The 12,716-nt window shown below is 38.7% G+C and overlaps 2 protein-coding genes across 3 annotated transcripts in view; one reads left to right on the forward strand and one right to left on the reverse strand.

Moving 5' to 3' along the window:
- The window catches only part of LOC144986863 (uncharacterized), a 307,472-nt gene that overhangs the window by 287,013 nt on the left and 7,743 nt on the right, over nucleotides 1–12,716 (reverse strand). The window contains exon 3 of one of the 2 annotated variants that reach the window (XM_078935407.1): nucleotides 5,089–5,559. In XM_078935407.1, the coding sequence (XP_078791533.1) occupies nucleotides 5,089–5,559 (471 nt within the window). Of the gene's footprint in view, nucleotides 1–3,664; nucleotides 5,560–12,716 lie in introns of those variants that run through there. The other variant, XM_078935409.1, reaches the window with a different exon arrangement.
- LOC144981344 (uncharacterized) overlaps nucleotides 1–12,716 on the forward strand; it is a 259,542-nt gene that overhangs the window by 145,758 nt on the left and 101,068 nt on the right. The gene's annotated exons all lie outside the window — the stretch shown is intronic.

A 12,716-nucleotide genomic window follows, 5' to 3' on the forward strand; every position in this document is an offset into this window, starting at 1 on the left:
GCTTTGGGAGTCCCACCTTCAGTTTGATCCGCTTCAAGACAAAGTCCCACATGAAAGAGATCAAAGTGAGCTAACCAAGCGCTTCATCCAAGAGAAGCAGCTCCAAAGCACAAAGACTCCGTCTGCTTGCAGGAACTCTGGGAAAGAAGGAGCAGGAGGAACTCCTGCAGGAATCTCTGCAGGAAACATCAGCTTGGAAAGAAGAGCTGACTCAGCTGAAACATCAGCTAACATGTCAGCAGTCTGTGGCTGAGACCAAGTCAACACTGCTGCAGAGAGAGAGAGAGAGAGAGAAAGAGAGACAGAGAGAGAGAGAGAGACAGAGAGAGAGAGAGAGAGAGAGAGAGAGAGCTGGAAGCTGCTGTCAGTGCAGAGAAAAGCAGGACAGCTGAAGCTCCCAGACTCTCAGCCCAACAGCTGAAGGAGTCCTCTGGACTCCAAGCTGATCTGCTCCCAATCCAAGAACATGTCCAGAAGGACAAAGACTCCTCCCTCCCTCCCTCCCTCCCTCCCACCTCCTGACTGACTGACACCACAGAGGGAGGCAACAGTCCCATGGAGACCAGCTCTGATGGAGAACCACAAGAACCTGGAAGGAGAACGGCAGTAGTGAACGGCAGCAAGAACAGTCCTCCCTTTTGGGGGAGATCTCCTCACTCACAGAGACCCTCAAGAAGAAGGAGGAGGAGGAGAAAATGATGCTTTCAAAGACCTTGATGGACACATTCAATCAGATCAAAGAGGAGATTGAAAACCTGCAGAAACCAAAACCCAAGAAGAAATCTGGGATGCAGAGATTCCTTCAGTTTTTCCAAAGATCTGAAAGACAGAATTGATCCAAACTGGATTGATTTTGGTTCTTTGAGTTTTTCTACATTTGACACAAACCAAAGTGGGAGGAGTCATCTTGATGAAGTCCATCAGAATCCATCAGAATTTTTGATGGGTTTATAATCTTCATATGCCGTCATTAAAATCTCAGACTCCGTCTCACTGAAGTATGGCTCTCTCTCTTTTTTTCACCACACATTTCCATGATGACTCCGGAAATCAGTGATCCATTGAGAATGTCTTTATGTTCTTGCTGTGCAACCCAGGGTTTCCAAGTCGAGCGTAATTGCGCCAACTCATATCCGTTCTTTTGGAAACAACATACCCAGAGTAACAAGTTCAAGTAGATTTCAGCCAGAGTTCAGGCTTAAAGTCAGGCTAGTTTAAACATGCTTCCTGGAATACCCCCCTGGTTATTTTAGTGGAGTTTTAACCAACATATGTGGTGTTTTTTTATGAAAAGAGTTCTGGATCTTCCCTCAACGTTGGAGTCTGGTCCTGCATTTGGGTCATCCTGATATACCGTAACAAAGCCTCTTCTCTGCGCTGCAGAATCAGCTGATTCAAGGTGATTACGTAATCACGTCCCTACTGTGCAGCGCTGCATCTCAGTGTGAAGCTGCTTTCTCCACATAAGAAGCCGCTGGGATTGTGTCAACTCTTGAATAGTTAATGGAACAAAAAGAATGTAAACACTGAAGATAAAGCCCCTGTGTCAAAGCACATGTGTTTTTTTCAGAATTTATGTCAGTAAGCTTTAGACTTTATTTTGGTTAGAAAACTTAAAATCCAACATTATTCTCCATTTCAGAGCAACACAGCATTGCTCCCAAGTGCATTTTTACTACACTGCTATATTTATAAAGATTGTGAGTCAGCCATCTTAGACGTTGCAAATAAAAAAGGAGAGAAAATGAACAGGACTATCAGCACTGTAAAACACAATGATCATATATCAATAGGCTGAAAGATCATATTTCACCTCAAAAATAAAAAATACAACATTGTGCATTTTTATTTCCACTGTTCTTGTTATTTGCAGTGAGAAGGCCATTTGATATATTTTTTCATTACTGCACTGTTTATCTAAGTTAAAGTGAGTAAATTATTACAAAGACGCACTAGTATTTTTTTAACATTTAACTCCAGTGTTCCAAATAACGCTACATGCATCAGTCCACTCCTTGAAGCAGTCGGGGAAGAAAAAACAGCCACACACACGACACGTGTCGGGCAGTTAGCCAGCTCCAGCTTTTATACTTGCATCAACATAAAAAAAAATATCTAGCACGTTCTCAATATTAACAAGGAAATCATACATTTCAAATTGAATTTTTCTTTAAAGTAAATGCAGAAACAAGTTGAAGTAATTACAGAAACATATAAGCAACCTCTCTCCTCTTGGCTTCATCATGCGCTAGCATGCTAGCTCGTTAGCTTGCTAACTCGTCCAACTTGTGGTTAGCTTATTAAAAAAACTGAAAAACAATCTTCAACTCACCAGGATATCTCTTTAAACACAACTCTGTTTGAAAATCTTTAGAATCCTCCTTTAGTGTCGATTCGTGCCAAGTTCCTATTTCTGTATGTGTTCCAGAAGCACACTGATGTCCTCTCATCTCACCGTGTCGTCGCAGATGGAAAAAACCTTGAGAAATATGGATTGATATTTCTGCCACCACATTGCACACAAAACTTTACAAGTTGCAAGTGAAAATATTAAATATTTGCCTTTTAATAATTTTTTATTCTGCTTTACTTTTTTTTGCTTTCAAAAACGCTTTTTTTTTGCGTTTGCAAAATGCATGTTTTCGCAGGCGTTATCTCTCAAATCTCGCTTTTGTCCTATCTTTGATTTTGCTGACCACTTTTTCGCATGCATTGTGTGTTATCTCACTTTTTTTCTATTTTTGATTTTGCTGAGTTAAGTTTCAGTTTAGTATTCAGTTTTCAGATTAGTTTGTAAATATATCCAGGAACAAGGGGAGATCTTTTAGCGGTAACGATGTCCCCAGCATTAGAAAAAAACTCTCTCACTCAGGACAGAGGTTGCAGAAATGGAGAGATACCTCTCTGCCAATTTTGCAATATGCTTATAGCTGGTCTCATTGGTTCTTCCCAATTCAAGAGGGTTAGCATCAAGAGGGATGCATCCTGTTGCTCTGTATTTGGTAACCTTTACCTTCATCTCCTCCAAAACAGCAGACTCATTTTCCACCGGCATCTGAAAGACTTTGCCAAACAGTTCAGTCATTACTAATTACAGACAATCCGGTGATGCCGTTTTAAGTGCGTTAGCAGATTAGATGTTTTACAGCGGCATGCGCGATCTTCGCGAAACAATGTCGGCACACGATGTTCGACTTATCCAACTGTCTTTCCCTTCATGGATGCTCAACACAAATCAAGTGTTCCCACACAGGAGAGCGTAAGGAGATGGGTGGGACCTCAAGTTCTGGTCTCGCGTCTGCATTAGCCACAGTGCTATAGTTGACATGCCAACTGTCCGTCACCTAATGGCGTCTCGGCAAAAACTAGCGGTTAACATTAGTTCCATCTTGGCGCAAAGTTATTACATTGCGGGGGACAAAAACAAAAGAATAAATATAATTTTAAAAAACGAAACAGTACCGAAAGTGCCATACCGAAACGGTTTGGTACAACTACATGTACCGTTACACCCCTATTACTTTACCTAACAAAGTATATACTGCAGTCACTACTTTGTGTTTAAATTTATATTAAATGTTCACTGATCACATTAAAAGTGTTAGAATTAAAGATGTATAAAAACATTTAAACCATAATGAAGACATTCAAAAATTAGCTCTAATGACTAAAAAAAATCAACTCATTTCTATTTGCAGGTACATCTAAAACAATTCATTTTGTGAAAAAGTTGTACATATTTTGTCAGTGGTAAAACTCTAATATCATTGCACAAAAATTGATATTTATTCATCCATTACTTTTTTTGCTTTTGATGTTGAGAAGATGAAAATCTAAAAAAAATCCTGGAAAGATTATCATATTATAACAATAAATTATTAGAAAACTTCATTTCTACACATTAAATAATCACTTGTGCCTCCCTCTAATGAAGTTACTTCATCAATATGGTATGGAGGCCATCAGATTTTTCCCCCCTGTAAAATAAAGTCTTTGACTGTGGTGCAGAGTATGAGGTGTCGACCTCTTATCAGAAGTTTAGACTTTAGAGTTTACACTAACTCCTTTATTATATTGTTTGTAAAGAGAAAGTCTTGTGAGTTCTCATGTGTGTTTTGAGATTAGATAAATCATTAAAACGTTTTTTACATTCTTTACAAGAAAAAGGCTTTTCTCCTGTGTGAGTTCTCATGTGTGTTTTGAGATTATATAAAAGAGTAAAACTTTTTTTACATTCTTAACAAGAAAAAGGCTTTTCTCCGGTGTGAATTCTCATGTGTTTTTTGAGATTAGACATTTGACTAAAGCTTTTTTTACATTCTTCACAAGAAAAAGGCTTCTCTCCTGTATGAGTTCTCATGTGCATTTTGAGATTAGAAACATCACGGAAACCTTTTTTACATTTTTTACAAGAAAAAGGCTTTTCTCCTGTGTGAGTTCTCATGTGTGATTTGAGATGATATATACGACTAAATTTTTTTTTACATTCTTTACAAGAAAAAGGCTTTTCTCCAGTGTGAATTTTCATGTGGTTTTTGAGATAAGATACATCACGGAAACTTTTTTTACATTCTTTACAAGAAAAAGGCCTTTCTCCTTTGTGAATTCTCATGTGTGATTTAAGATTAGATAAACGACTAAATTTTTTTTTACATTCTTTACAAGAGAAAGGCTTTTCTCCTGTGTGAGTTCTCATGTGCATCTTGAGATTAAAAACATCACGGAAACCTTTTTTACATTCTTTACAAGAAAAAGGCTTTTCTCCAGTGTGAGTTCTCATGTGTCTTTTGAGACTAGATCTGTGACTAAAACTTTTCTCACATTCTTCACAAGAAAATCTCTCATCTTCTGCATGGATTCTTGTGTGAATTCTGAACAGAGATTTGTTACAAAAGCTTTTACCACATTCTTTACAGATATAACATCTTTCATCAGACCCAGTTTCCATGTAGTCAGACGGGTTAGTAATTATTCTTGAGTTTTTACCAGACTTGATAGAGGAAAGTCTCTCTTCTTTTGGAGATTGTTTGTATTTCTTACCCAGATTTGTTTTCTTGGGATTTTTTCTAACATCAGAGTCACACTGACGTGCTGACATGTGAGAGCTGTCCACACTTTGGACATGTCTTCTGTCCCTCCTCTTCCTCTGATCTCTGCTCTGTGGGTCTGTCTCTTCATCTGTAGTTGATGTTGATTCTGTCTCTTCATCTGTAGTTGATGTTGATTCTTCATCTGTAGTTGATGTTGATTGTGTCTCTTCATCTGTAGTTGATGTTGATTCTTTTTGTTGGTTTCCTTCTTCATCCTGACTATCAGTTACATTAAAGCTCTGCTGATTGTTTGGATCTGCTTCACTGTTCTCATCTTCCTCATAAGTAGGAATCTCCATCAAGGTATCAGTCTCCTGCTTTAGATCAATCTGATCTTCATCCTGACTGATGCAGAGCTCCCATGGTTCCTCTTTCATCTGCGGAGGTTCTGGTTCCTCCTGTTCCACTCTGAAGTTCCTCTGCTGGATGCAGAGATCTTCCTCTTTAGTCATCAAACACTGGGGGAAGGCTGCAGAAAACACAAGAAGAGGCCCTTTTATATGTTATGGTTACTTTATGTATTGTTAAGTACCAATATAATTTTAAATAGAAATAACCTCCAGGACCAAGGTCTGGGGCCCCATCAATCGGGGTCAGAAACTTGCCTGTGATGTGTTGGTGGGTGTGTTTATGTGTGCGTGTTAGCCTGGAGGTGATGCTGGCAGCACAGACGGTAAAAATGTATCAAAATGGACGAGCTTCAAGATTTGATGTGAGAACTTAAAAACGTAAAACAGAATGTAAAAATCTTTTGCTGTAAAGTTTGACAAATAAAATCACAACTGACAAATAACCATCTGCATGTGTTCATTAGAGTTACAACCTCAAAAAAGTGATTTCAACTGCTTGAATCTGCTGCTGTAAATCACAGCACACTACAACTGAGTGAACTACAAACACATTTCAAAAGAAAAAAAAAGATGTTTTTTTCCCCTGACTTTTAATGAGACATTGAGGTGTAAACGGAGACACGGCAGCGAGACGGCTGCCAAGAGACCGTTGTCAACAAAGTGCAATATCTGAGGAAAGACCATTCTGTAAAATTCAATCATCTCTCTAAAACAAATGAATTTCTACATTTATATGGTAATGAAGACTCGTCAGCATATTCATGCTACAATCAATATTTTGTGAAAAAGGTCAATATTTATTTCATTGTATATACTTTATCAAATTTTAATAGAGAAATGACTCATAATCAAGACGCTCAATAGCTCTGAATATACTGAAGCTATTTTCACCAAACTTTCTGTACTGACTAATCATGACCCTGTTGTCCTACTACAACAAAGATTACTGTATGTCTATTAATTAACTTTATTTTTTCAAATATGGATCACGATTGTTCCAAAATTTTTAATAGCTGTAAAAGATACTGTAGCTAACAATGTAATGTTCTGATATAATCTTTTTTGTCAATAGCCGCAGCTACATATGCAAAGTATCTTGATCGGATCAATGGTCGGATTTAGATTCAACCGTGTTCATGGGCCCAGAAAAACTTTTTCTGATTAAAACAAATGGTCACACTTTAGGTCAATAAATCATTTGGGCATGTGCAGTAGTGTTGAAAATACCGGAGGCGAAAATGAGTCCCGGTGTAAACAAACAGCCACACAGTAGATAGCTGGCAGCTCGGTAACATACAAGATGATCTTCTAAACATCCTTTATTATTGTTATGGTTATTATGAAGCACCTGTTAGATCATTTTATTTTAATCCGTGTGGTCAGTACTTTTTTTGTGGTGGAACAGAGTCGGAAGAAGTCAGGGTTATGAGTGGGGTAACATGCGCTAACGACATTAGCCTTGTTTAAAAAACATAAAATCCATGCAGGAAATACTGCAATCTGCATCTTGGCTTCACGTAAATATGTGGGAATAACAGCAGCCTGTCCACAAACACAGAGCTATCACTCCGGCTGCTCTGCTCAGAGACACAGTTCGGTGGCGCGGAGCAGCCGGTCGGTCCTCTATGTGCTCCAAAGCGGGAGCACCGCACCATCTATGCATGACGTAAACCAGAGCAGACACAGGATCGCAATGAACTGTTTACATGCAACGCGATCAGATCAACCATCGGCATAACCCACCTATCTCCATCGGAAAGAAATTTTGATCCGAACGAGTCTGATCTGGGCAGAATATTCTAAACTGCGTGTTTACAATAGGGGTGTGCCAAAATATCGATATGGTGATATATCGCGATATTTAGTCCCACGATTGATTCTCGAGACGTCTTCGTCAAGTATCCACCTTTTATTTACATTTAAAGACCCTGTAAAACCTTATATTAACCATCCTTTGGTAAGACAATTCTTCGGAGGGTCGATAGGGGGCGCTCGTTGCGTGATTGGCTGTTGCGGGCGGACGAAGAAGCACACACATTCAAACAAAGATGGCGGTAGGGAAAAACAAGAGGCAAGAGCAGCAACTTAAAAGATGCGCCGGCAGCATTGAAGCTGCATCACCCAGAGTTGTGTGAGAAAGCCGTGGTTGTTGCTGGCCCGAAGCCGACACAGCCCGGCGCGGATACTATTTTTCCCAGATGGAGGTACCGCCGTCTTCTGCGAGAGCATTGGCAACTACGAACGGAAACGGTTTCCGTCCCTGCAGCGCAGTGGAGAACGAGGGATTTTGGTGTTTATTGAATGCAGTAGAGCCACGATTTGACATTCCCTCTCAGAAATACTTAAAAAAGGATCCCTGCACTGTACGGCCATACCAAAGTTACGATTAAGGTGGAAACAGCAGAAAGAGTGGAATTCCTGCCCATAGACCCCCCTTTCTCCAAAAAGCAGCGGTAGATGAGCGGCGTCTTGACGCTATAAAGCCTGTGGTTCCAGAAAAACATAAACATTTAAACATACATCGCGTGCAGCTTTTCCCCAAACTTGTTGTTCACAAAGATGTTTACTTTTGGATGCACTTTAAGTTCTTCATGTATTTTATCCCTGGTCATTTATTTTGAAAGCAGTTTATGTCTTAAATAACTTAAAGAAAAGTTCATAGCTACTTGATTTTATTTTTCTGGGCGAATTTTATTTTTTTGCAGCACATTTGCACTAAATTGTGTCATTTTAAGAGGTATCACAGAATTAATTTCTGATTCACATCTTTTTTTTTTAATTAAGCAATGGCTATGGTTTTGTTTTTCAAAATTTAATAACAATGTGTCTGGCAGCTATTTGACTTATTCATTTTTTAAATCCCGTTTACAGCAATTTTGTACTAAATAATGGCGGCTGTTCATGTTCACTATTGTTTAAACCAAATTTTACAGATATTTCCAAATGAAAATTGTCATTGTTTGTCAAAGACAGAGTATTACTGATTTCAGCAATGTTACACTAAAGTCGGTTATTCATTACACCAAATAGGACACAAGTTGTTTATTATCATGGTGTTTAAAAAATAAATGGGTAAATATTTTCCAAAAAATAGTTTTTCGAGTTCTTCTCTCTTAAAGTTTGATATATCGTGAGTTGTAGTTGTTAGAAACGAGCTCTATTGACTATCACAATATCGCCATATCGTGATAGTATCGTTATCGTGAGCAATGTATCGCAAATCGTATCGTATCGTGAGGTACCCAGTGATTCCCAGCCCTAGTTTACATGACGTGTTTTTCTTCCAATTAATTTTGTCCGTGTAGAATGTAGGAAAATGAAATCTGTTGCTTTGAGATTTCTTCCATGTGTGTTCTTAAAGTCGGGAGAAAGACCAGAAAATGCGAACGGAATAACATTAAGAGTTTTTATTGTCCCTAACAAAGAGCTCTAAAACAAAATAAAACAGATAATCTGGGTTCCCAAATCCAAAACCTGCAAAACGTAAGAAATTACAATCCGAATTACACGAGGCTGTCTGGGAACAAAGGAACTTCCTTGAGTGCAGACTTTTAAACATGTGTTCAGAATCTCCTACCCCGGAAGCATGATGGCGGCCGAATCTCTGCCTCTGGCCGCTCGGATTGGCTGACAGAGGAGCCCGCCTACTTCCTTCAGTCCATACTTGGAATCACAGCATCTGGTTTCCAGGGAGCCATTTCACAGATGGACACGGTACGGAATCCCCATGGGGTCCACCACATGTGGCAGGAACTTTCACCGCAGGCAGTCGGTCATAAAGCTTTGTTCTTCACAGGAGAGCGGATGGTTGATATATGGTCCCTGACAGAATGAATGCCCAGTCTTCCAAATGGCATTAGAAAATCAAAGTCTCTCCTTCCCCTGAAGGGGGATGAACTTGGAGCTGCAGTCAAAACCTTCTCACATATGCAACTTAAGGAAGCTTTTTCAAAGTTCAAAGGATGGAAACAGCACACACTAATAAAACTAAACTTCAGTGAGACTGACTTTGCACTAATAGGGGGCAGGTTAACCTTCTGAATACTGACAAACTCCAGCTGCTTTCTTGGCTTGCCAGACCTTTTTACCCCTCCTTTTCTTCATGTGTTCAATACTTATTCCCTGTGCCATTTCACTTTATTACACATAATTTCATTTATGGACATGTTTGGATTTCTTTCTATGTGTGCATTACTTGGGTTGATGCCGACATCTGGTGAAAATTTCGTGTCAATAGCTCGATTAGAAATATGTTTTTTGAGAGAAATATTGACGTGTTCAATACTCATTTTCCCCGCTTTATATTCCTTCAAAACGCAGCTAATAACAACAACAAATCTAATCGCCATTTTGAGCCAGGCAACAGAGATTAGTCAGGCGGTCTGAGTCACGTTTTTAGAACAACCAGTTGCTGATCATGATAAGCTAGTTCAATGTCCACGCCCCCCATAACTGAAAGCTGCTCGGAAGAAGCTGTCCATCAAACATTCGAGGTGGGGCCAGCGGGCACCACATCTTTTACTGAGGCATCTAATTGGTCAGTTTACAACTTGAATAACTGGCAATAAAAAAATATTATGAAGAAAACTTAGATAATCAACAAGATATTAGGAAAAATGTTTGACAGCAAGAATGGTAATTCCGTCTATTTAGAATGACTATTTTTCTATAGAGGTCTATTCAGTGATGAATGTCAGGCAAAGTAAAAAAAAAAAAAAAAAAAAAAAAAAAAAAAAAAATCGCTGAATTTTTCTTTGACCGATATGGCGTGTGCGGAGCGAAATTTTTGAAAAATACATGGTGTTAGATGCATTCTGGTACATTCTGGCGGTTAGTTTTTCACTTCTTAATCAACAAACTAAGACTAATTGGAGCATCATGATTTGTCATTCAAACCCCTAGTTTGACTTGCCATTAAGGACTTGTTAGTCCTAATAAAGAATTTAGATAATTGCTAAAAGTAACACCAACCCTAAAATCTAAGCTTTTCCTTAAAGCTGCAAAACATACAATTACTAAAATAGTGTAACATCAAAGCCCCAAATGGCAAAAAGCACACCAGTAACTATGATATTCTATGAAAATACCTCATTTATTTGAACGATTTCTGCTTTAAAAATACTGTTTTCTCAAACTATAATTACATCAAAATATGGGATCTACTTTAAACTATCTTTCTATAACATAATACATCAATTCTTTAACACCAATACTTAGTAATCTGGGAAATATCAAAACAAACATACAAACAAAATTAAATATTGTAAACATTCTTTTTTAAGGGAGTGTGGGTCCAAACCACCAAATACTTATAATTATAATTAATGTCAATGATATTTTTTTGAGCAAAACTGAACTAAATCATGGTAATTAAGCATAAATACAAATAAATTAGATAAAGAAATGTATTCAAATGTTTTAGTTTTGATCAATGTGGTCGGTTATTCTGCAGTCAGATCAAGAAAATCTACAAGGGGCAGGGCTCCAGACTGCGACCAAATGGTCGCATTTTGCGACCAAAATTTGAGAGTGTGCGACTGAATTTTACTTCCAGTCGCACATGTGCGACCAGTAAATTTGCCTCCCCCACCCTTCGTAATTTTTTATACATTAAACTTGGAAGGGGCACGTCAATGATCAATGAAATAATCAATGAGACGCGAGCGCACACGCATGCAGGCAGACACACAATCGCGCACATATTCATGAAACACGAGCACGTACACTCTCGCATGATGCCTGTCTGTGAGGCGGCCAATGCATGTGAGAAGAATAGGGAAAGCCACTGTAAGTGGCTAAAATGCGTGGAGGGGGAAGGGCCTAGAGATAATCGAGGTTGCGTAAACATCTGTGGGAAGGAAACCGAGACAAATATCATCACAACCTGATATGTGCGTCTGAGAGATGAAGACGAATCTGCAGCGAGACTGAAGGAGAACAGGAAATTGGAGTTGTCCTTAACATTCAATAAAAAAGTAATAATAACACACACTTCGTAAGCCATTAGATTACCCTTACTTAATCTCTGCATAATTTCCACCGTAACTAATTGTATTAGAACGGAGAGTGAAATTCTGAACAACAACAATTTGTTTTGCTAACGTACGTTGAAAAGAAATAGCCACATTTGTCTTTTTCCTCCAGCCAAGACCACTTAAATTTGTTTTTATCTTCATCTCACAATTGAGGTCGTGACCACGCTCAATAATGAAGATGCCCGCCATTATTTTAACACAAATTTAATCACAAACTCTTCAGATTTGTTTGTGAGAGTTTAGCGTGGGTCCGCTGACCAAGTGGTACAGACAGAGCCAATCAGAGCCGTCGACACATCCAGCAACTAAAACGTCCCGTCATTGGTCAATTCGACCGGGAAGACAAGACAGCCGGGCCCATAGAGAAAGCGATCCACGGAAAAATATAGAAAAAAAAAGCGAAAATTCGCCAATTTCAGACATTTTTTTCATCCGGAAAGTGATTTGTCCGTAGAGATCAGGTCTTTATTTCCCGGAAGAAATGATCGGTTTGCTCAAAAACCCGGATTTCCGGGAATTCCCGGAAGACTTTCATCACTCTCTAATTGGAGTTTGGCGACAGCAGCTATTTGGAACGGGAAGTAGCTGCTGTCGTACATTACACAAGTAATGTAAGTTGTGTAAAATGTTAAAGTTTTATTGAAAAGCAGTGGCAGCATTTATATAGGTGGGTAGTAACAACACTGACTGAATGGACCCCTTATGACACCATAGGGGGAAAAAAGTCATTGCGAGAAGAAATGATAATTCAATAATGTTTTTTTTTTCCAATTCTAAAAATACAAACAGACGACAGATCAAGTGCTTCTTTTTGTCAAACCCCCCCCCCCAGCGTTCCACTGTCTTTCCCTCTGTGTGTCCCAGGTTGTCGACCTCTGATATGTATTGTGGTGTTAAGAAGTGTGAGGTCAACATTTCTTTAGATTGCTCAGAAAAGTGTTCCTACTGGTGTTTATGTGTTAAATTAGAGACTCTAGACTTGAGGTTTGCCTTTTGTTTTTGTTTTTTGATTGTTGAAGTTAAAAAAAATAAACCTTGTTGGTGTAAACCAGTGCTTCTCAATTATTTTTTGCCAGGCCCCCCCTAGGAAAAAGGAAATGCCCCCCCCCCCACTCGTGTGTAAATATATTAGGTTAGTATCTATAAAAATTGTGTAAGTATACGGTACTTAAAATTGTATCTTTTAACATTAACAAAAGAAAAAAGCAAAATTAATCCACTTTCAAATTTCAAATCATATT

This window comes from Oryzias latipes, chromosome 2, assembly GCF_053564925.1.
Source record: "Oryzias latipes strain Hd-rR chromosome 2, Olatipes_Hd-rR_3.1".
Classification (NCBI taxonomy): Eukaryota; Metazoa; Chordata; class Actinopteri; order Beloniformes; family Adrianichthyidae; genus Oryzias; species Oryzias latipes.